Below are 24880 nucleotides of genomic sequence, written 5' to 3'. Positions count from 1 at the left end.
TACACAATACTGGAGTAGTGATCTAAGATGACAACACGTCAGTATCTTGTTAGTTTTGCACTTTATAGAGAGTTTCTGCTTAAATTTAAATTAAAGTTTCGGTTTAAATCTTTACTATTATATAAAATGAACTTTGTGTGTGTGTTTGTGTGTTCCCTATAGACTCTGCAATGGCTGGGCTGATTTTTATGAAATTTCACACAAATCTAGTTTTCTTAGATAGGTTTGTAATGGAATGTTTTCGATAAGTATCAATAATCGAAAAAAATCCGATGAAAGAAGGAACAGGTGCTTTTGACCAAAGTTAACACCTTACACAGCCTAACATCATAAGTGCATTTGAGAAGTTTTATCACCACACAAGCAAAACGGACCAGTATATAAAATCAACAGTAGGTTCTTTGATATATGTGCACGTTTAAAATGAATGTTTCTGCTTAGAGCACAATTGAACCATGATACTTGACTTTTGCATTTTAAACTTTAATTCAAGACGTTATATATAAAAAATAATTTTATAAAATCAACAATAGGTTCTCTACAGTGCAATGTACACTACAATGTACTATGAACTAAGTCACTGTGGGAACGCATGTGAAGCTTCTCTTGGTACACCGGGATAGATCCCCAACTAGAGTAGGCAATCAATTGATTCGATTGAAAAATGAACGAGTTCCTTGACTTCGATGACAATAAAAACATGGTAGTGTGAAACATTTGTTACCGTCTTTCATGGAAAAAAAAAGGCAAAAAAAAAAATGATGACACATATGTTTACTTACATTGATCATTCTTAACCAATTCTCCGGCTGCAAGTTCTCTGTAACAAAGAGCTCCAAAGACCAAATTTCCAGGAATGCCTGAAACAATAAAGAAAAACAATTAAACTTTGAGTAGAGAGACATTCCTGTAATAGAAAAAGGGATGCCAAAAGATATAACTTTCATAAAGACGAAAAAAAAAAAAATTACGTAAGACAAAAAGCTATGACGGAAAATTTTAAAGATTCAGTCCATTTTTTACAGCGATTCTGGTACGTAATTAATTCGTTTTTATCACCGCTGGCTATAAATATAATCGTCCAAATCTGTGATCATACCCAGTATTATAATGGCAAAAGTATTGCAACATAGATCCATTTTCTTATATCTCTATATAAAACGGCATGTCTATATGAAGTTGAATGATAAAATTGTTGCATTAGAAAAGGCGACATGATTCCATTTCCATTTCATGAAAATCTGTTTTCTTTTTTGTTGCAGACCATCTACTAGTTGGCCAGTTGTGGACAAATCCCAAGAGTGATAGGAGGCGTTTATCATGTCTAAAAGTGACTAGTAGTCTAGTGGGGAATGCTCTTTTCTCTTCCCTGTAACCTTTTTCCCCACATATGAGATGTTGTGAGCCTGTCTCTACTTTATCGTTATTTTCATGGCAAGTGCTCGTCTGAGCTCCAATCTATAGTCCTCTCTGACCTGACTTTCACAAAAGACACTCGTCTAGCTGAAACCACTTTCAATAATTTCCCCCATTCTTTATCTGTGCCTAAACCTAAATGTAAATTCAAAGAACAAAACTTCTTTCTTAGAACTGCATGCCTGTAAAACTGTTCCATTTTCCTGCTTTCCAACTAACTACAATGTAGTCGTCTTCAAGTCCAACATGAACAGCTCCTTGACGAGCAATCCCCTTAAGTAATCCAATTTACCAAAGTTCCACTACTAATGATTAATATGACACTTTTCCATTGACTACTGTACACATTAACTCTTCTTCTTGAGTGGCCTCCAGGCCTTGATAGATGGTGACTCCTTTGTAAAAAAAAATAAATAAATAAAACAAAAACACTAATATATAGTATAATGAATGTGTAAATATACGAGGTGTGTTCCAAAAGTAATGCTCCTTATCTTTTATTCCACCTGAATGGATCAGAGGGATTGCAACTTGTTTTGTTATGATGACTGAATTTATGCATTCATGACCTAAAAGTTTTATTTCTCTGTTGCAGATAGTGACAGTGCGAGATTCTAAGGAAGCAACACCTGTCATGGATGTGCTTCAGAAGCAGAGATGTGGCATTAAATTTCTGGCAAAAAAGCATTACAAATGGTAGTAACTATGTAGAAAAATAAATTCTGGAGTACAAAAAGGTTGCTCGTTTTAATGGTACTTCTCCAGTTTTTGTAACTCTTAAACTTTTCGAGTAAAAAAAAACAGAGGCTTTACTTTTAGAATGACTTGCCTCTGACAAAGCATGCCCCGAATGCACGTGCGCAGCCATCGTTTGTTGCTGGCAAAAGTGCATTGAGAATGGTGGTGACTATGTAGAAAAATTATTTGTGGAACACAAAAATGTTGCTCATTTTAATAGTACTGCTCTCATCTTTGTAACTAACATTTTGAGTTAAAAAAAAAAAAAAAAATAGGAGGCGTTACTTTTGGAACGACCCTTATACGATGTTGACATAAATCTGAACTTCTTGATCACCTTGTAGTAAGGTTACACCAACAGAGCCAAGAGTCTATCCGTACTCGTATTAAGATCTTTGTACATTTGGTAACAGACTCTCAAGCAAGATTGGAAATGTAGGTCACATTTCAAAACTACTCATTAAGTAATTAGTGCCAAAAATATGTGTTCATTTATGATTAGACGATGTTTAATTGGCATCATGGACTTAACAAATTACACAAGAAAAAGAAAAACAACCAGAACGATTAATTTAGACTGAAGTTGTAGAATCCCTTTCTGTCTGTCTGTTCTACCAGGATGTAATTAAAAACAAAGACCTATACCAAGATCAAACAACTTTTTGTGAGTAAAATTTGGTATTTAGGTAGAATAAGTACAATCCTATCATCGGAATCATCTTACAGAAAACACAGAAAGGTGCCCACCGAAAGTTTCTCTTGATATTTTTTTTTTGCATAAATACTGGCCAATGTTTTCAATGAAAAAATAGCTCGGTATTTATAAACATAGACCTGTACAGATGCCTAGGTATTTATAAACGGAGACCCATATGAAGTGGCTTGCATTTATAAGAATAAATCTGCAGGGGTGACTATATATTTATAAACTGTAAGGATGGAAAGGTATTTATAAACATAGACCTGTAAGGATGGTTAGGTATTTATAAAAATAAACCCGTAGGGATGGTTAGGTATTTATAAAAATAAACCCGTAGGGATGGTTAGGTATTTATAAAAATAAACCCGTAGGGATGGTTAGGTATTTATAAAAATAAACCCGTAGGGATGGTTAGGTATTTATAAAAATAAACCCGTAGGGATGCCTAGGGTTTTATAAACACAGACCCGTAGAGATGGCTAGGTATTTATCAAGATAGACCCATAAGGATTGCTGCATATTTATAAACAGACCTGTAACAATATTATTCTACTTTTATATGATACAATTTTATGAAGAGTCCAATAATACTAATGATTATTCAATCCTGACATTATTTGTTTATGATAACTGAATTCAATTGCTTTTGAAATTGCTAAATATCTTTACCTTCATGGCTGTTGAGCACACAACTATAAATACACTTTCTCAATCTTCACATTATTTGGATTTTTCAGACTACTATTCTTATCTTGAGTGTTATTTTTACAACGTTTCAGTCGATGTAACTTCCAACTTCCTTCATATGTATCTTGTCGAACTTTGCAATCTTTTCATCCGAAGAGTGTAAGTTAAAACTGAATTTTACTAAGTAATTTGTCCCCTACCCCGTGGGCAACACTCAAAATACAATTTTGAATTACTTAAGACTCCTACCCAGTTATGGCTGATGAATCGAGAGCACGCTACCCTTCTGGTTACGCAGACTATCTGAAACTTGCTATGTCACACGTCCTATACACTCCACCACGTTCTGTAACTTCCAAGCCGTACTACCCACCTGACCTTCAAACATGTAAGTACATCTTCATCCATATCAACTCGATATGCAAAACTCTACAACCACTTTACGATGGACCTTATGTGTTAGAATTCTCTGACAAGTATTTTTTCATCAATTACAACAGCAGATGTGACTCAATCGCAATAAACCCATCTTCTTGGAAAACTTTTACGACACAACACTTCTTTCTACCAGCATTTCAGATTCGGAACCTATCATCGTACCCAACCCTGATCTGATCGTCACACCAGATTCAAACACGGTCATTATGCTTGCTTCTCGCACACCACGTAATGAACCTGACTAACATCTTCCAGACTCTGACTTTGTACCTGCATCTGTGACCCATATGACTCGAAGTGGTCGTCATGTAGTATTTCCTTGCAAATATGCAAACTTTGACTTTTCTTAATAAATTTCCTTTTCGTTCTGTATACACATTGAACATACACATCTGCATGGCTATTCAATTTTATTTTCTTTAGCTTCCAGCTATCTGGAGGGGAATACTGTGGGAATTGCCTTTCCACATAGTGAACACACAAACAGAAAACCTGTGACATTAAGGTAAACATAATTATCGCCCTTTAATTCCGACAATATCATTCTTTGCTGCAAGGCGGCATTAACACCTTACCTCCATTTCACTTTCTCTCTCTTTTTCCTCGGACATCACACCATGCAGACGTGTGACCACAATGCTCCTGTATTGCACACACGCAAAAGACTCATGCAAATACTCTTTATACCTTGTACAATATTGCACTGTTTTCTCACTACTTATGTAACATTTACTGTAGTTAAATGTATATCGATTGTATTATGTAATTTCGGCAATTTTGTGTATTCATTCTTAGGATCAAGCAACCTTTTTCCATTATCCTCTACAAAGTAGTGACTTCGCCCACTACACACCTACTAACCCAGCCATTTTAATCCATTCTTTCAATGTGACCATACTGCAATATGGGTACAGTCGCAAATCAACAAACAAAAACAAATAAATTTGACTGCTTTTTTCTTCTGTTTCAGTAAAAGGCATTTATTATTATAACTTTCCAAACAATGCCTGCTTCTTGTTTTCTGTTTATTTTGTCTGCCAACAAAACCCTGCATTCTTGACACCAGCCGAGATGTCTTTCGCTACCACCATGAGTCCACACGTGCATCTCTTTCTTTCGCCCGATCTCACACTAGTTATAGCCAGCCATTTCTTGCCTTCGACTTTAATGTCCATCTTTCTCAGCAGACACTTTGCTTCTCCTAGACAATGTGCTGTTCTTTTTGCTCTTTCTTGCCATGCAAGCCTGCGCAGACTTCCTAATTTGCATATGTGTTTTTTGGCTACTGCTGCTAATGTCTTTGCACGCCAGTTATACTATGGCTCCTGCTAATATTTTCCCACGTGCCAAAAAAAATAGGCCCATATTGTGTTCTGTTATAATAATAACAACAACAAAGCCTCATGTTATGCACACATTTCTCTTTACATTCCAGATTTAATTTTCCTCTGAGGTCATCAGATCTAAGCTTGTCTTTAAAACTTGCATTACACATTCGTTGTATTAGTCTCATATCATTTCTCTCCATACAGTGCATGTCCTTAAGTTTAACCAGCAATGGAAAATCAGGGTTAAAAAAAAAAAAAAAATTAAAAGAATCATTTTGGGAATTGGAGACCAGCCTCAATTTTTTTCAATAACTATTCCGATTAACCCCCACCCCTTTACTATTGAGATCCCTAGATGCCGACAAGCCTTCTACTTTAATAGCTTCTTCCCTTGGACTGCTAGACTTTGGAATTCCCTTCCCGTTTCCTGCTTCTCTGACTGTATTAACTTGCAAAAGTTTAAATGTAATATAAACAGAGATATCTTGTTGTCCAACTCCACACAGTTCACTGTTAGACACGATACCAAATAGTATCTCCTTACATTCCTAGTGGTAATATGCCTTGTTAAAGGTGAAAAACGGTTAAAAACACAAACAAAAAAACAAAAAACAAAAAAAGAAAAAACAACAAAAAAAACACTAGTCTCAGTATAAAGTATCCATCTTTGGATGGGTACTTCAACTAGTTATTAAATCATTTATCTATTTTTCAAAATGTTCCTAACATTAAGGGGTTCCCAAAAGCTTGCAACATTTTCAAATTGGCCAAACTTACGTAATTATATATTCATACTCTTAATACATAATTTTTAAATTACACACCCCTCCCCACTCCAGGCACTCATCTTATTAGGCCAGTAGTTCCCAAACTTTTCTTAAACAGAGGCACCCTACTGAGTTCTCACGACACACCTATCATTAAAAAAAAACCAAAAAAAAAAAAACAAAAAAAACAAAACAAAACAAAAAAACACTATTTTCTACTTGAAGCCTCTTTTGCAATAGAATAAAAAAAGTTTAACTTGATGATTAAGTTAGGATTAGCAGTAAGTTGTCTTTTCATCTAACTTGGAACCATTGGATTCATTAGACATTTGGCTGCACACAACACACTATGGAGAGACAATTTAAACAAACGATTTATATAAAAATTTTATTGTTCTCTTTTTTTGCTGTTCAAGCATCAATGTCACATAAGTAATAATGTGTGAGTTAGTATTTATCAATTCATGTATTTATCAGTTCATGTATTTATCAATTCATGTATTTATCAGTTCATGTATTTATCAGTTCATGTATTTATCAATACAAAAAATTCCGATTATAACAATATAAAAACTTTTTTCACGAATAACAACTTGTAACTTCAGCCTTTAACCTCTCTGCGGCACACTAATAATTATTTTAAGGTGGCACGGTGGTTGGTAACCATTGATTTAGACTTTTTTTCTACTGTTTTTACAAACGAGTCGCTACTTATCAAGGCCTGGAGACCTCTCCAGGATAAGGGTTAATGAGTGTATGGTAGTCAATAGGACAATATTGTAGCAATCGTTAGTAGTGAAAATTTGGTAAATAGGATTACTTAAGAGGACGGCTCATCAAGAACTTGTTTACATTGGACTTGAAGACGACCATATTGTAGTCAGCTTCAAAGCAGGGAAACAGAAGAGAGTTTCACAAACATGCAGTTCTAAAAAGAAGACATTAGGTTTAGGCACAGATAAAGAATGGGGGAAATTATTGATAGTGGGTTCAGCTAGACTAGTGTTTTTTGTGAACGTTTGGCAAAAGTGGGACTATAGATTAGAGCTCCGATGAGCACTCGCCATGAAAATAACGATAGCGTAGAGACAGGCTTGCAACATCTCTCCCGTGAGAAAGAGGTTGCAGCGAAGAGAAAAGGACATCCCTATTAGGCTACGAAGTCTATTTTGAACTCTGTCAAGGCAGGATAAAGTGCTTCTAGCAGCTCCAGCCCAGATGTGCTACAGTACTCCATACTAGGCTCTTATACAGGTAGAGAATTGCATCTGCAGTGAGATATCTACTGGATTGATGGAAGGATCCCACCATTTTTCCAGCAATCTTGGCAACGGATTTGATGTATGTGTTCCATTTCAGATCAGGAGTAACGGTCAGACTCAAAAGTTTGTTAAAACATGGAGCCTCTTCAAGATGAGAGCCATTAATGCCAGACGGGGTTCAGAGCATCGATGATGTAAAAATAGAATCTTGGTTTTAGATGCATTAAAATTAACCAGCCATCCTTTTCCCCATTGTACCACTTGCTCAAGATCAGAGGATAGAGAATCAAAGAGATCTTAGTCATTTACAGCCTTTGAAGTGTTGCCATAGATGGTAGTATCATCAGCATAAATGTCTACAAATGATCTTAGGATGTGATTTAGAAGATGATTGATGCAGATAAGGAAGAATGAACCCCTGAGGGACTCTAGCATTAATGCTGTGAGCTTCTGATTTCTGCCCATAAACCATTACTTTTATTAACCTATCAGGAGAAATGATTTAATAATTGAGAAGACATTTCCAGCTTTATCGTAGCTAGAGATCTTGTGGAGTAGACCTTTATGCCAGGAGTTAAAATTATTCCCTTCTTCCATAAAGAATTATTGGTGTAGAAAAATATTAATCTCTTTTCCTGGAGATTAGGATTAATCCTCATTATATTTGCTAAGTAATCCAAATGTTCAAGATCTGTGACAGTATTTTTCATATGAAAGTTGCTCTGTTACATATCAGGAACCCTATGTCCATGGCGATTAATGTAGCTAGTGTAAATTTTGACAAGGGTCCCACTGAGTGTATGATAACCCAGATCTGTAAAGTAGAATCGTTTCCAGAGTTAAATGAAAGATGTGTGATATAAAATGTAGACAGGGAGTAAAGGTAAATCACTGTAGACAAAACAGAGAGAGATGAAAAATGACGTCACGTTTTGAGTGCAGCAGAAACTAAGATTTCAGATCAGTCTCTCTGTAGAAGCCATATAAAACAAGACATGACCAATAACGTAGAAAAATCTAAGTGGAATGTTACCTCAAGTCTGTCAGTGTGCATCACTTATTTCAATAAGTTAGAAAGAAAGTTAAAAGTTAAACAATTAACTAAATAACATTAGTTCCTCTCTCCTAAATCCATTCTCTCTAAAGAAAACCATTTATGAAAACAATCAGCGAACGTCTCCTCATATTACTTCCTTCATAAGAAGAAGTGAAAAATACGGTAAAGATAAGCATGTATAAACACCCCACATGTTTATATAAAGAACGCTTTATTTTCTTATTGAATATGTTACAGCTCCAGATAAGGCATAAAGCCATTTGATATAATCATAATAAAAAATGGATACTAAGGTAGAATGACTTCAAGACAAACTAAGCTTGAAAGAAACCTCACCACCAGCGTTCAATCTCCTGGGCACAACACTGTTGTAAAGGAACGTACAATAATCAAACAAACAACAAAAATAATCCATACAAAAATATATACAATTTTTTTTACAAATTTAAAACTTTGAAATAATCCAAGAAAGTTAACTTGTGGCAAGACAACGAAAGATAAGACTTGTGTCTGAAAATTTTGTAGTAGTAATTTTCATTGTGTGCATGCGTTTGTTACTTCACTGTATGAAAAAGTAGCAGTTGAGCAGAACTGATGGTTGCAATAACAACTGGTTGACTGCTTATTCAGGCAATGAGTTAACTAAACTGATTTTCAAACTGCTGCATTTGTTATATATGAATTTGATTGGTGTTTCTGAATTTTTTTAGATTCAGATTGGTTATTTGTATTATTTGGATTCATTGGACTACTGTTCCCAACTTGAGCGTTATCTTCACAATGTTTCGGTCAATGTTACCTCTGACCATCTCCAGGTGTATCTTGTTGAACTCAGGAATGTTTTTGTCCAAATTACCAAGTTAAAAAAAATACACCTGAAGAAGGTCGGAGGTTAAATCAACCAAAATGTAAAAATGATACCCAAGATGAGAACACATATACAACGGTCCTGGATATGACCTAAAACTATATCCGATGGTGAAGCCCCACCTTGCAGGCTTTGGGGAGTCTGGAGCCACCCTTTAATTGCCATTGCTCCCAGGTCCACTCTGACCCGGAGTGGTAGTATCTGTTAGGGTTCCCAACTATGGGTTAAATAGAATCTGACTTAAAAAAAAATATATACTCCATTAAAAATCGTTCCTCAAAATAACTAGATTCGGCATTAAATAACCTGAAAAAGGTTGACATGCCGTAAAACAAAAACAACCAACCAAGATGAGAACAGTAGTTCGATGAATTCAAATAATACGAAGTTGATCGGCTCCAAACATCTTTTTCTTGACCATAAGAGGAGTGTATATTTTTCCAGTCTTTGATTGGCTGATAAATAGTTTTATATTTATTACTCAAATCTTGAACTGTTTTTTTGTACAAAATATTTGCTTAAAAAAAAAAAATTCCATGAAAATGTCCAACATCTTTGTTTTAGTGCTGTTCAGTGATATGCGGGGGGGAGGGGGGGGAGAGCACGTTGATGATTGCCTCATCTGTAGACATTCAGAATCATAAACTTTCCACCTCCTAAATTTATCATTGATGGGTAATTGACAATTTTATGATTATTGGGTACAAAGAGATTTATTTTTCTATTTTAAAAAAACAAAGGTTGTGAAAGATGGATTTGTAACAGATTGGCGACAGAGGTTGGAGCTTGGCTGACAATGTGGGACTTATTAGAGTGGAAACTCTGATGTGGACCTTCATGGTAGATGCACCAGTCCTGATGTGACAATACTCTGGGCATGGAGAAATGGCGTCTTTTAAAAATATAGGATATTCTCTGGTGCAAATAATTTTTTTAGCACTGTAGAGGGAACCTGCTTTCTTTGCAGCAGCCTTGGCAATGTGCTCAATGTACTTTTTTCCAATTCATGTTGCCTGTGAATGTTAATTCAAGGATTTTAAAAGATCTGCTCTCAGGGTGGGTATTATTTGCTCTGACAATTCATAGTTAAGAATGTTTTTTTAGTTGTTAAAGGAAAGAAGATTAGTCTTAGTAGCATTAAATGCTTTCATCCAATCACGGGGAAGTGACGGTGGTCAAGTGGTTAACGACCTGAGTGTTCCAAGTTCAAATCCAGCTTGTTCCACAAAAATCACTTTCACTTAGGATGTTGGCATTCTTCTCATGGTCCCTCTCGTAATTACCCGATATCTTTCTAGAAAGAATTCTGACTATAAAAATATTGACGAAACTAATACCAATAATAGAATCTTTGAATTCATACATGATGATGATAATCCACTTATGGCCCCATTCCACTACCAAATGAAGGTTGTTTTCTAAGGATTCTGCCATTGCATTGAATATGTGTACATTCGGTTTGGCTGTAATGGTCCACTTTAGTTTAGAAATAGTGAGAGGATTATTTTTATAGAGATTATCTTTGAGACAACCTCACAAATAAAACTCGGGGGGGGGGTCATCTACCTTCAGAAACACGTCTAAGAAGACATTCACTAAATATCATTGTAGTATGAGGCAACCTCTTTCTCACAGAAGAAACGTGAACCTGTCTCTGTTTTATCATTATTTTCATGGCAAGTGTTCATCTGAGATCTAATCTATAGTCCCCGCTTGCCAAACTTTCACAAAAAACGCTAGTCTAGCTGAAACCACTATCAATAATTTCCCCCACTCTTTATCAGTGCCTAAACCTAAACATAGATTCCATGATCAAAGCTTCTTTCTAAGAACAGCACGCCTGTGGAACTCTTCTATTTGCTGACTACAATATGGTCAAACAAGTTCTTGATGAGCCGTCCGTTTATGTAATCCAATTTACCAAATTTCCACTACTAACGATTACTACAATATTGCCCGATTGACTACCATATACTCATTAACACTTATCCATGAATGGCCTCTGGGCCTTGATAAGGGGTGACTCCTTCAAGATCGCAGACACATGCTGGTTGAGGTATCAATCTTGACAATCAGTAAATCACAAACTGGGTCATTTCATTGACCTTTTATGTGTTAAACTGAGGCATTCGTTCTGGGTAGTCTTATGAGGTCCACCCTCCCAAGCCTTGCCTCCCATTTTTCAGATAGAGTAAGTTTATTGCTGAAGCGCCCTGACCGGGAATATCGACGGAGTTGCTCAGACAATTTTTAATAGGTCAGAGTGCTCCTCCTTTGGGGGCACTGGCTTGACTCCTCACCTTCCAATCCTGTATCACATCTTCCTGCAGTAGGAAGGAAATAAAAACTGCGATTCATGACTGTTTTTTTTTTTTTTTTTTTTTTTTACAAAGGCATCACCACATTATCAAGGCCCAGAGGCCACTCAAGGATAAGGGTTAAAGAGTGTACAGTAGAAATTGGTCAATATAGTAATCATTAGTAATGAAAATTTGGTAAATTTAATAACTTATATGGAACGGCTCATCAAGAACTTATTTACTTTAGACTTGAACACAACCATATTGTAGTCAGCCGGAAAGCAGGAAAACGGAAGACAATTCCACAGGCGTGCAGTTCTAAGAAAGAAGCTTTGTTCATGGAATCTACGTTTAGGTTTAGGTACAGATAAAGAGTGGGGGAAATTATTGATAGTGTTTACAGCTAGACGAGTGTTTCTTGTGAAAGTTTGGCGAGGGGGGATCAAAGATTGAAGCTCAGTTGAACACTTTCCATGAAAATAACGATACATCAGAGACAAACTCGCAACATCTCTTCTGTGAGATAGAGGTTGCAAGGAGGAGAACAGGACATCTCCTACGAGGCTACGAAGTCTATTTTGAACTCTATCAAGGCAGGACAAGTCCTTTTTAGCAGCTCCTGCCCAGATGTGGCAACAGTGTTCCATCCTTGGACGTACCTGGCTCTTATATAGGTAGAGAATAGCATCAGCAGTGAGATATCTACTGGATCGATAGAAAGATCCCACCATTTTTCCAGTGGCCTTGGCAACAGATTTGATATACGTGTTCCATTTAAGATCAGGAGTAATGGTCAAGCCCAGAAGCTTGTCAAAACTTGAGGCCTCCTGAAGACGAGAGCCATTCATTTCAATTGATGACAAATGTGGATTAGAATGTTGATGATGTAATGAGAGAAGCTTGGTTTTAGATGCATTAAAAGTAACCAGCCACTCCTTTCCCCATTGTACTACGTGCTCAAGATCAGAGGAGAGAGAATTGGAGAGAACTTGGTCCTTTACTGTCTTAGATGTGGTACCATAAATGGTAGTGTCGTCAGCATAAATGTCTACAAATGATGTAAGGATATGATTTGGAAGATCATTAATGTAGACCAGGAAAAGAGTTGGGCCCAGGATGGATCCCTGAGGGACACCGGCATTAATACTGTGAGCTTCTGATTTTTGCCCCTCAACTACTTTGCAATTTGGAGACGGAATTGTTTTTGTTGAGATAAGTGATTTCAATCATGCTTTTTATTTTAGATTTAAAATATTAACAACTCCATTTTATTTCAGTATTTAATTTGTGTATTTCTGTTTTATTAAATGCTAGCTTTTTTTCTAGTCCAATACCGGCTTCCATCTTATCTCGAAATTACTTCTAACGGCACCAACTTACTTTCGGAAGAACCCCACCCCCATCAGCCTTTTCTTTTATATCGTAAGCTTCTTAAAACGTTACTAGCTTAAGTTCAGAATAAAATCACGATTTTCTATTAACGGCTAATTTAAAAAAAAAAATGTTTTGAACGCTACTAACTGAAGTTCTTTCAACACAGTTTGCAATTTGGAGACGGAATTGTTTTTGTTGAGATAAGTGATTTCAATCATGCTTTTTATTTTAGATTTAAAATATTAACAACTCCATTTTATTTCAGTATTTAATTTGTGTATTTCTGTTTTATTAAATGGTAGCTTTTTTTCTAGTCCAATACCGGCTTCCATCTTATCTCGAAATTACTTCTAACGGCACTAACTTACTTTCGGAAGAACCCCCCCATCAGCCTTTTCTTTTATATCGTAAGCTTCTTAGAACGTTACTAGCTTAAGTTCAGAATAAAATCACGATTTTCTATTAACGGCTAATTTTAAAAAAAAATGTTTTGAACGCTACTAACTGAAGTTCTTTCAACACAGTTTGCAATTTGGAGACGGAATTGTTTTTGTTGAGATAAGTGATTTCAATCATGCTTTTTATTTTAGATTTAAAATATTAACAACTCCATTTTATTTCAGTATTTAATTTGTGTATTTCTGTTTTATTAAATGGTAGCTTTTTTTCTAGTCCAATACCGGCTTCCATCTTATCTCGAAATTACTTCTAACGGCACCAACTTACTTTCGGAAGAACCCCCCCCCCATCAGCCTTTTCTTTTATATCGTAAGCTTCTTAGAACGTTACTAGCTTAAGTTCAGAATAAAATCACGATTTTCTATTAACGGCTAATTTAAAAAAAAAAAATGTTTTGAACGCTACTAACTGAAGTTCTTTCAACACAGTTTGCAATTTGGAGACGGAATTGTTTTTGTTGAGATAAGTGATTTCAATCATGCTTTTTATTTTAGATTTAAAATATTAACAACTCCATTTTATTTCAGTATTTAATTTGTGTATTTCTGTTTTATTAAATGCTAGCTTTTTTTCTAGTCCAATACCGGCTTCCATCTTATCTCGAAATTACTTCTAACGGCACCAACTTACTTTCGGAAGAACCCCCCCCCCCATCAGCCTTTTCTTTTATATCGTAAGCTTCTTAAAACGTTACTAGCTTAAGTTCAGAATAAAATCACGATTTTCTATTAACGGCTAATTTAAAAAAAAAAATGTTTTGAACGCTACTAACTGAAGTTCTTTCAACACAGTTTGCAATTTGGAGACGGAATTGTTTTTGTTGAGATAAGTGATTTCAATCATGCTTTTTATTTTAGATTTAAAATATTAACAACTCCATTTTATTTCAGTATTTAATTTGTGTATTTCTGTTTTATTAAATGCTAGCCTTTTTTTTTTTTTTTTTTTTTTTCCTCGTACATATGTTTATTTATCCACCGAGTTGATAGCAAAAATTACGAATTATACTCATTTTTAGTTCGTGTGAGGGGAATCTATCACCATACTTTCCCTTAAACACGTCTGTTGGACTTTTATTAAGTACAATACTTAATAGTTTTTTTTTTTTTTTTTTTTTTTTTTAATGGAGAGTAGAAAACGCATTGTGGATGCGTTATCGGCAGCTCCTGTTACTCTCGCTTCTTCTTATTTGTCCCTCAGTCCTCATTTTTTTAAATGAGTGATTTTTCGGACAAAGGGAGAAGAAAAAGCTGTTTTCTAGGTTGGCAGTATTTTTTGCGAACAGTTGGCTGAGATGGCGGAAATTTTCTGTTTCTATGTCTATCCTTGTAGCCATGTCACTAGTAAGGGTGCTGGAGGTAAACGTTTTGTCTGGGCTGACGTTATCCGCCTGATAGTCAGGGACCCGAACCTTGGATTAACCACTAAGGAGGCTGTCCTATCAGCAGGTGCAAAGTACTGGGGCTGCTGTATTGCCATTTGGTGAATGGATTCTGGACCATGCAGTAGCTTCTGGTGGGGCCTCTCGATGCCATACTAGTGGGTAATTGTTACGGCTTTACCTTATCATTAACTACAAATAAAAAAAAATAAAAAATTCTTCGTTTCTTTTTCTCTCTTAATTTCCCCTCTCTGTCCTGCTCTAAGTAAATCTGTCGACCTAGTCCACAAATTCCAAAATTTCATCATGACAAGTTTCAAGAAAAAATACACGATTAAACCCGGTTCCCCAACTTCCAACGTAGACCCCTACTACCATGTCTCCTTCTCCAACATCAGGGGTCTTCGTTCTAACCTTCCAGAGGTTGAAACCCAATTACAGGAGACTAAACCAGACCTTTTATTTTTAAGTGAAACTGGCATTGGACAGGCTATTTCCCTAGATGAGTTTGCAATTTCAGGATACTCTAACTTAACTTCTAAATCTGACCCCCAAGATCGCCATGGACATGGAATATGTGCCTATATTAAAGATAGCTTTCCATGTGGGAGGGACATCTCCAGGGAAGATCCTAACTTACCCTATATGTGCTTCCGGGTTGCTTTAGCTCACACTACTGGATTTATATTTACTCTCTATCGCCCCCACAACAGTGGAGTTACTATCTTTCAAAGCATATCTGAGAAAATTGACCAAGTCCTTTCTACTTATCCTTCAGCTAACATTCACGTATGTGGAGACTTCAATGTTCACAACGTTGAATGGTTGACCCACTCAAACAAGACCGATGATGAGGGGAGGTTCTGTCATGATTTCTCCATTGCCTATGACCTCACTCAGATTGTTCAGGAACCTACCCGTGTGCCCGATAATGATGGCCAGTATGCGAGCCTACTAGACCTTTTTCTCACAACTTGCCCTGAACTATGTTCAGTTTCTGTTCTGTCGCCTCTTGGATCTTCCGACCACTCTGTTGTATCAATTAAGATAAAAATGAAATGTAATAAGTCCCCAGATGTACCTCTTCATCGTACAGTATATCGATACACTAAGGCTGACTGGGATAGCTTCCGTACATTTATATCTGATCTACCTCTGCATTCCATGTTTAAAAAGGATGTGTCCTCTATAGTATTAGACCTAACTGAATGGTTAATTGTAGGTATTGACCATTTCATACCCTCTAAAAAGTTTCAGCAAAAACCTAACAGCCAGCCATGGTTCTCTCCAGAATGTGCTGCTGCCATTGCGCACAGAAATCACTTTTTCCACTGCTTCAAACGTAATAGATGTATGGAAACTAAAGCCGTTTTCAGGACTGCCAGCAACCATTGTAAGAAAGTAATAAGGAACGCAAGAGAGTTGTATGCTCAATCTGTTAAGTCCAAAGTAGCTGAGCAGCGGCTTGGTTCCCACCAGTTTTGGCAAATAGCAAACAGAATCCTGAACAGAAGCGTGTGCTCCATCCCAACTATTATCAATGGACCTGAGGTAATCTCGTCAGCATCAGACAAAGCCAAACTCTTTGTCAAGAACTTTGCAGCAAATTCTACCCTTTGCGACCAAGACCGCCAACCCCCAATATTTCCTCCTGTATCAGAAAACACGCTATGTGATATACGTATATCTGTACGTGATGTTGCCAAGCTAATCAAAAACCTTGATTCGAGTAAAGCAACTGGCCCTGATGGTATTCCAATTATAGTACTCAAAAAACTTCAACCTGAATTAGCGCCCATACTTACAAAACTGTTTAAACGTTGTCTTAAGGAGAATAGTTTCCCATCTCCCTGGAAAACCTCATCAGTATGCCCTGTATTTAAGAATTCAGGTGATCGCTCATCCCCCTCTCAGTACAGGCCAATAAGTCTCCTGTGCGTCATGAGTAAGTTGCTAGAATCTGTGTTAAATACAGACGTAATCAAACATCTCAACAAAAATAACCTTCTTAGTGACACTCAATATGGTTTCCGTTCTGCTAGATCTACAGCAGATGTCATTACAGTTATATCGCATAGGATTAGCAAATCTCTCGACGGTGGCAATCTTTCTAGAGCAATTGCTCTTGACATATCTAAAGCCTTTGATAGGGTATGGCATAAAGGTTTACTTCATAAGATCGCTAGCTATGGTATAGCTGGAAAAGTCTTCTCAATTATTAAATCATTTCTTTCTGATAGGTTCATAAGAGTAGTAGTTGAGGGGCAAAAATCAGAAGCTCACAGTATTAATGCCGGTGTCCCTCAGGGATCCATCCTGGGCCCAACTCTTTTCCTGATCTACATTAATGATCTTCCAAATCATATCCTTACATCATTTGTAGACATTTATGCTGACGACACTACCATTTATGGTACCACATCTAAGACAGTAAAGGACCAAATTCTCTCCAATTCTCTCTCCTCTGATCTTGAGCACGTAGTACAATGGGGAAAGGAGTGGCTGGTTACTTTTAATGCATCTAAAACCAAGCTTCTCTCTTTACATCATCAACATTCTAATCCACATTTGTCATCAATTGAAATGAATGGCTCTCGTCTTCAGGAGGCCTCAAGTTTTGACAAGCTTCTGGGCTTGACCATTACTCCTGATCTTAAATGGAACACGTATATCAAATCTGTTGCCAAGGCCGCTGGAAAAATGGTGGGATCTTTCTATCGATCCAGTAGATATCTCACTGCTGATGCTATTCTCTACCTATATAAGAGCCAGGTACGTCCAAGGATGGAATACTGTTGCCACATCTGGGCAGGAGCTGCTAGAAAGGACTTGTCCTGCCTTGATAGAGTTCAAAATAGACTTCGTAGCCTCGTAGGAGATGTCCTTTTCTCCTCCTTGCAACCTCTATCTCACAGAAGAGATGTTGCGAGTTTGTCTCTGATGTATCGTTATTTTCATGGAAAGTGTTCAACTGAGCTTCAATCTTTGGTCCCCCCTCGCCAAACTTTCACAAGAAACACTCGTCTAGCTGTAAACACTATCAATAATTTCCCCCACTCTTTATCTGTGGCTAAACCTAAACGTAGATTCCATGAACAAAGCTTCTTTCTTAGAACTGCACGCCTGTGGAATTGTCTTCCGTTTTCCTGCTTTCCGGCTGACTACAATATGGTTGTGTTCAAGTCTAAAGTAAATAAGTTCTTGATGAGCCGTTCCATATAAGTTATTAAATTTACCAAATTTTCATTACTAATGATTACTATATTGACCAATTTCTACTGTACACTCTTTAACCCTTATCCTTGAGTGGCCTCTGGGCCTTGATAATGTGGTGATGCCTTTGTAAAAAAAAAAAAAAAAAAAAAAAAAAATGATTTAATAATTGAGAAGACTTTTCCAGCTATACCATAGCTAGCGATCTTATGAAGTAAACCTTTATGCCATACCCTATCAAAGGCTTTAGATATGTCAAGAGCAATTGCCCTAGAAAGATTGCCACCGTCGAGAGATTTGCTAATCCTATGCGATATAACTGTAAGGACATCTGCTGTAGATCTAGCAGAACGGAAACCATATTGAGTGTCACTAAGAAGGTTATTTTTGTTGAGATGTTTGATTACTTCTGTATTTAACACAGATTCTAGCAACTTACTCATGACGCACAGGAGACTTATTGGCCTGTACTGAGAGGGGGATGAGCGATCACCTGAATTCTTAAATACAGGGCATACTGATGAGATTTTCCAGGGAGATGGGAAACTATTCTCCTTAAGACAACGTTTAAACAGTTTTGTAAGTATGGGCGCTAATTCAGGTTGAAGTTTTTTGAGTACTATAATTGGAATACCATCAGGGCCAGTTGCTTTACTCGAATCAAGGTTTTTGATTAGCTTCGCAACATCACGTACAGATATACGTATATCACATAGCGTATTTTCTGATACAGGAGGAAATATTGGGGGTTGGCGGTCTTGGTCGCAAAGGGTAGAATTTGCTGCAAAGTTCTTGACAAAGAGTTTGGCTTTGTCTGATGCTGATGAGATTACCTCAGGTCCATTGATAATAGTTGGGATGGAGCACACGCTTCTGTTCAGGATTCTGTTTGCTATTTGCCAAAACTGGTGGGAACCAAGCCGCTGCTCAGCTACTTTGGACTTAACAGATTGAGCATACAACACTCTTGCGTTCCTTATTACTTTCTTACTTGACCTTGTGTCTAACCTTTTGGAAATGAGGTAAATAATAAAAAAGAACATTGTCTTCCAGTGTGACCTCTGTAATATTACCACAAAATCCACCAACACAAAATTAATACCACCATGTAATTTCTATTAAAATTCTCCTCGTATAAAACAGTTTGCTCTTGGTATAGGACTTTGTTTTCAATTGCATCCTGAGAGAAACGAAGGCACTGTAGTTTATTTATTTACCTTTGTTCAACCTAGACAAGACATTACCATTGAAGTGGTTACTGTGTTAGGGGCCAGATTTATAATTAAGCAACCTCAGTGGAAAGTTGAGCAGCAGGATATTTGTTCAAATTACATTTCAATATGGAAAAAATTATATTTACTTTATTTTAAAACCAGGTCAAAACATTTGAAAGAACTTGGTCATTTCAAATCTGCTCATCACGGTAACACACAAGTTTTCATGAAATCACTAAAGTTTTGAAATGTTACGCTTGATCAGACGGATAATTATTTGAGAATAAGAATTGCTGTATGTGGGAGAACAGCAACATCTTGTATGAGCTAACATCGTTAAAATCGGATTGCAGATATTCCCACAAGATAGGTGCTTTCATCTATATAATCTTTGTATTTCTCCATATAAGGAAGACATGTATAGAAAAAATGTGGGAAAGTCAAACACAAGGTCAGTTCATAGGGCAAGGACGGATGTAAAATTGCTATAATCGGTAATAAATTAAAAATGGCTTTCAAAGTAGGAAATAACGCATGGGAGCATGATCTCCTAAGAACATTAATTCTAATCTTGCTTGGAGGCGCCTGTGCCAGATAATCTGACTTTAGTTTTTATCTGCAATCAATTACTTGAAAGTGATATTAGGCATACATACTACTTTACTTTATATATAGAGATATCTAATTTTATTTATTTTGACTAATTAGAACTAATGCGTGTGTAGACAGTTATTAAATGTAAATATTTGTTGAAATTAATGAATTTTATTTAGAATGTGTTTATTACTTTGTAAATAGATTCAATGAGATCTTGGACGGTGCAGGGGAGATAACTGATCTCATCTTCCAACATGACTGACGCTCTGTAAATTGGTGGATTTTTTGCGGGGGTGAGAAATTTAGTTGTAAATCGGTTTATCCGAAATGTGTTCGTTAACTGAGGTTTCACGATATTTTTGAAAACTACTTTTTAAAAATTGAGGATTGAATAAGATGCATGAATGTTTTTTTATAACTAAGTAATAGACAAAAAGGTGATCGAGTCGATCACTGATCGGATGGACTGTTGGTCATCATAAATACTCGTCATAAGCCGATATCATATAAGGAATCAAATTTTATTCAATTCATTATAATTAGTCCTCTCATAATATTCATCATCATTCGACTGAGAATCCACCCATCTCGTTAATTATCCTGAAGTAGTTTTTGGTTCTGATAAGTGGGGGCTCATTAAAAAAAAAAAAAAAAAGGGTGAAAAGAGTTTAAAAAAAAAGAAAAAAAAAAAAGAAAAGAAAGCCACACAAATAATTTTTTAATAGGATTTGAGACAGATAAATAAACATTGAAATAATTCTGCAGAATACAGACCATGAGAAATAATAAATTTATTCAGAAATCCATTCTTTTAGGGAGGAGGGGACTTAAAAAAAAAAAAAAAACAACTATTCTATACTTTGACCTAATAATTTAATAAACAAAATGGGATATTTTTTAACATTACCCAACGTCGTTCACCCCCCCCATGAAATTTTTTTTTTTTTACCTAACAAATACCAAAGGCAGTTAATTAAGCAAACAAAAAAAGTAGATTTTCATTTTTTTTTTTTAGTGGCTAGGTAACGTCGTAAAAACACACCAAATCAAATTTTCTTTATTTTCGTTTTTTAATATACAGAGAATTCTTAAACACCCAATATTACTTGGCAAAAATTGCATTTAAAATTAGTTTATGGTTTCGTTTTCAGTTGCATCTCCGTTAAAATGGTAATTGGAAACGTCAATTGGACCTTACTAGCCCCAACCAGAATATATTCGGATGAAAAATTTGAATATTGTCATTAAGTTTACAGTTCTGATTTTTTTTGAAGGATGATTGCTTGTATTATTTGGATTATATGGCGATTCATACACCTGAAGATCGAAGGTTACATCGACCGAAACGTTGTGATTGTGAACTCAAGATGTGAAGTTTGTTGAAAAGTTGAACTCTTATTCTTTTTATTACTAATTTGAATTTTCTGTTAGCAAACAAGCTCTTTTATTATATAGGTAATAACCAAATCAGAAATCGGACTATGAATCTCTCAAAAATATAAAATGAAGAATTAACAAAGATTAACAAAAATTTGAATGGAAATTTAAAAAAGAAAAAGAGGAATCGAAATTTTTTTAAAATTAAACGCTGAAGTTGTCTCCCTTGCATTTATAAATTTCTTCCTGTTCATTTGCAGTTTTTTTTTCTATTTTTTTTTTCAATATTAAATATATTTCGGTTAATATTTCTTTTAGTTTTTATTGTACTTATTAATTCTTATTCCAATTACGTAAATTATTTAAAGTAAAATGATTTGAGCATAACTCAAATCGAGTTATTTTTTTCTTAAAACAGGCTTTTAGAATAATGAGATATATGTAAAAAACTAAAAACACTAACTGATAACGAGTTTCGATACTTATGCAGAATAAGGACTGTGCTATCGTCAGAATTTGCCGGGGAATTTACATAAAACGCCGGAAGGTGCCGAACGAAAATTTGGTGATTTTTTATTTATTTATTTTTTTTTTTTGCGCACATACGCTGGTCAATCTTTTCAATGGAAAAAATTTTTAAAAGATACTTCAAGGATAAATTAATTGAAAAAAAAATGCAATAATATTCTTTTTGCTGTTATGAAGAAAATATAATGAATAATTATTGGAAATTTTTTTTCGAGACTTTAAGAAAATTATAATTCAAACCATGAAAAAAAAAAAAAAAAAAAAAAAAAAACACTCTTTGTAAAGTAAGTTTCATGAATGGATTTGTATTACACTCCACAAAACCCCCCCGAAAAATTGATAAAAAAAAATAAATATGTTATCAAAGGCAAGATAAGTTACTCTTCTACCTATCTGGCAAAGTTTTAGTGATTTTACTCACTATAAAACGTTTAATCGGTTCGAAAATCATACAGTGTTTATCGATATATGTGAACAAGACAAATGGCGGCGAGCTGACTGTTAAATACGTGAACTTTGGAAAAATGAGTTGAAACTAAAAATTAAAATACTGTTAGAAACTCACCCAATATTTGCTACAGTAACATATACTGAGTGTGTTTGTAGCAGTATTTTGTATAATTTTTTAGTTTTAACTCATTTTTCCAAAGTTTATGTATTTAACAGTCAGCTCGCCGCCATTTGTCTTGTTCACATATATCGATAAACACTGTATGATTTTCGAACCGATTAAACGTTTTAAAGTAAGTAAAACCACGAAAACTTTGCCAGATAGGTAGAAGAGTAACTTATTTTGCTTTTGATAATATTTATTTGTTAGATTTTTTACCACTTTTTGTACCTCTGTGGATTGTAATACAAACTCATGAATAATTTTTTTTTTTTAATAACAAACGATTGCAAATAAAAATTTATTTGATTAAATTTTTTCTTTTCTTTTTTATGATTTTATTTTGCTCAAAACAAGATAAATATTTATTTTTTTTATAATAAAGCAATGATATAAAATAAATATTTTCTTAAACGAAGTTGTCTACCGTGATTTCATTGGCTCAGTTTCGTCACCTTTTGGCGTTTTATGTGAACTTCTCAGAAAATTCCAGATATATCACCGTCCTTATCCTGCATAAATACTCAAATTGAAAACCAAGCAGGAAGAATATAGTGCTCGTATAGAAGTTGAATAGAGAGACAAGTTATAGAAGGACGATGACTCAACTTCAACATTTTCTAGTTATAAAAGACGTTGGTGAATTTATCGTTCTTCCTTAGCTAGCGTATTTCTTGAGTTATTAAAAAAAAAGAAAAAAAGATGGTGACTATATTAACCCGACTTAGTTTTCAGTTTGCCGTTTCATCTGTTCAATGAAACTTGACACAATCTAGAGTTCTTAATGTTATCTTTAATAATTTATAATTCCCCTCTCTTCAAGAGTACTACTTCTTTAAGCGATTACATGTAAATAACTTGCATTAGAAAAAAAAAAGAAACTAAACAAACAAATATTTTAGAATTTAGAGTGGGAGATCAGTTTTGCATATAAATTTATTGTAAAATGATCATTTTCGAGTCAGAAATTTCAAATGGGATAGCATTTTAAAGGCATAAATCCAAGGAGGTTGATAAGAATACTGAATACATATATAATGAAATCAAAATCTACCGTATGTCTATGAAAAATTTGTAATCAATTTCAAAGGTTTTACGATTTCTAAGGAAATAAAAATTTGAATAAAGATGTTTGAAATTATTCGAGGTTTGCTGACTTGAATGCTTGATACGGATTTGAGCAAATATTCAATTTCGATTGGTTCACTATTTTGAGAGTTAGCCAATCAGAAACATTCTCTGCTGGAGCCGTGCACCTGTGCTCAGTTCTTACATAAATAATTGCCCTTGCACTTTTCAATCATTTTGCGGTAAAAAAGCTATGCAGACTAAAACGATTAACCCTGGATCACGTCAGGATCATCAAATATGCAATGGAATTATATACAGCCATAACTAAATTGGTGACAACTGAATAACAAAGACTAAATCCATACATAATACACTATACTTTATTCATCTTCATTCATCAAGTAAAAGATAAGTGCTTATGATTTATGATACACTAACTTAAAGCTCTTTGTTCAAACTCTTTGGATTAACGTTCACATGGAGCATGAATTGGAACAAATACATCGAAGGCATTGCCAAGGCCATTATGAAGAAGGTGGGCTCTCTTTACCATGCTAGAAAGTTACTTAAGTCTGAGAGTATCATGTACCCTTAAGAAACCACAATTCGTCCATACATCCATACATTTCAGTTGGTGTCTCACTCCGACAGGATTTAAAAAGAGCCCGCACTTTGAACAAAACTTCAACCTCTGTCCTATTGATGAAATGTTGCAACCCTGTGACTATTTTACAAGTATTTTAATGGAAGGTGATCTGACGAACTCCAAACCCTTGTACCCCACTCAGCATAAATACTCCTGACTAGCCCGGCAAGTAGTAAAATACTCCTACTCTGTAGAGATCCCTAGATGCCAGAAAGCTTTCTGCTCAAATAATTTCTTCCCTCGAACTGCTAGATTTAGAATTCCTTCCCAGATCCCTGCTTCTCTGACTATACTAACAATCAGAAGTTCAAGTGTAATGTGAACAGACATCTTGCTACTCTTGTATAGAATCTCTACAAATTTAGTGCCAAATAGTAGCCTCTAACATCCAAATGGCACTGTGCCTTGCTTTGGATGAAAAAGTAGTAGAAAAAAAATAAGATGTAAGATATTCATATGTATTAACAGAAATCTGATATTGAAAATCCTTGAGTTAAAAAACGTCTTATATTGAGTCGATGATATTAAGAGCCATGAGAGGACAATGATATTCAAAAGTCTGTAAACACAGATTAGATAATTACTCACACTAGAGAGTAACCCATAAATCTACATAGGCACCATTAACCCATGCATGGAGTGTTGTTGCTACATATGGACTGATGCAGCAACCACTAGTCTTTGGCTCTTAGACAGGCTCAAAAAAGTCTCAAACCTAATAGGTCCGGCTCTATTGACCAACCCTAGTCTCATCGAAGCACTGTCTCATCCCTATGTCTATTTTACAACTACTTATATGGAATAGTGCCTCCTCAACGTACATACTATCAACTAATCTGTCAAGCAACA

At 35.4% G+C, this 24880-nt stretch overlaps 1 protein-coding gene across 5 annotated transcripts in view; it reads right to left on the bottom strand.

Moving 5' to 3' along the window:
* LOC145284877 (kazrin-like) overlaps positions 1-24880 on the bottom strand; it is a 519312-nt gene that overhangs the window by 127458 nt on the left and 366974 nt on the right. For all 5 annotated transcript variants that reach the window (XM_080133902.1, XM_080133904.1, XM_080133903.1 and 2 more), the window contains one exon: positions 783-860. In XM_080133902.1, coding sequence (XP_079990028.1) covers positions 783-860 — 78 coding nt within the window. The remainder of the gene's footprint in view (positions 1-782; positions 861-24880) is intronic.

Source organism: Euprymna scolopes, chromosome 9 (assembly GCF_053919585.1).
Source record: "Euprymna scolopes isolate OS-2025 chromosome 9, ASM5391958v1, whole genome shotgun sequence".
In the NCBI taxonomy this organism is placed as follows: Eukaryota; Metazoa; Mollusca; class Cephalopoda; order Sepiida; family Sepiolidae; genus Euprymna; species Euprymna scolopes.
Note: the sequence above shows the minus strand (reverse complement) of the source record. Positions and strands in the feature narration are given on the sequence as shown.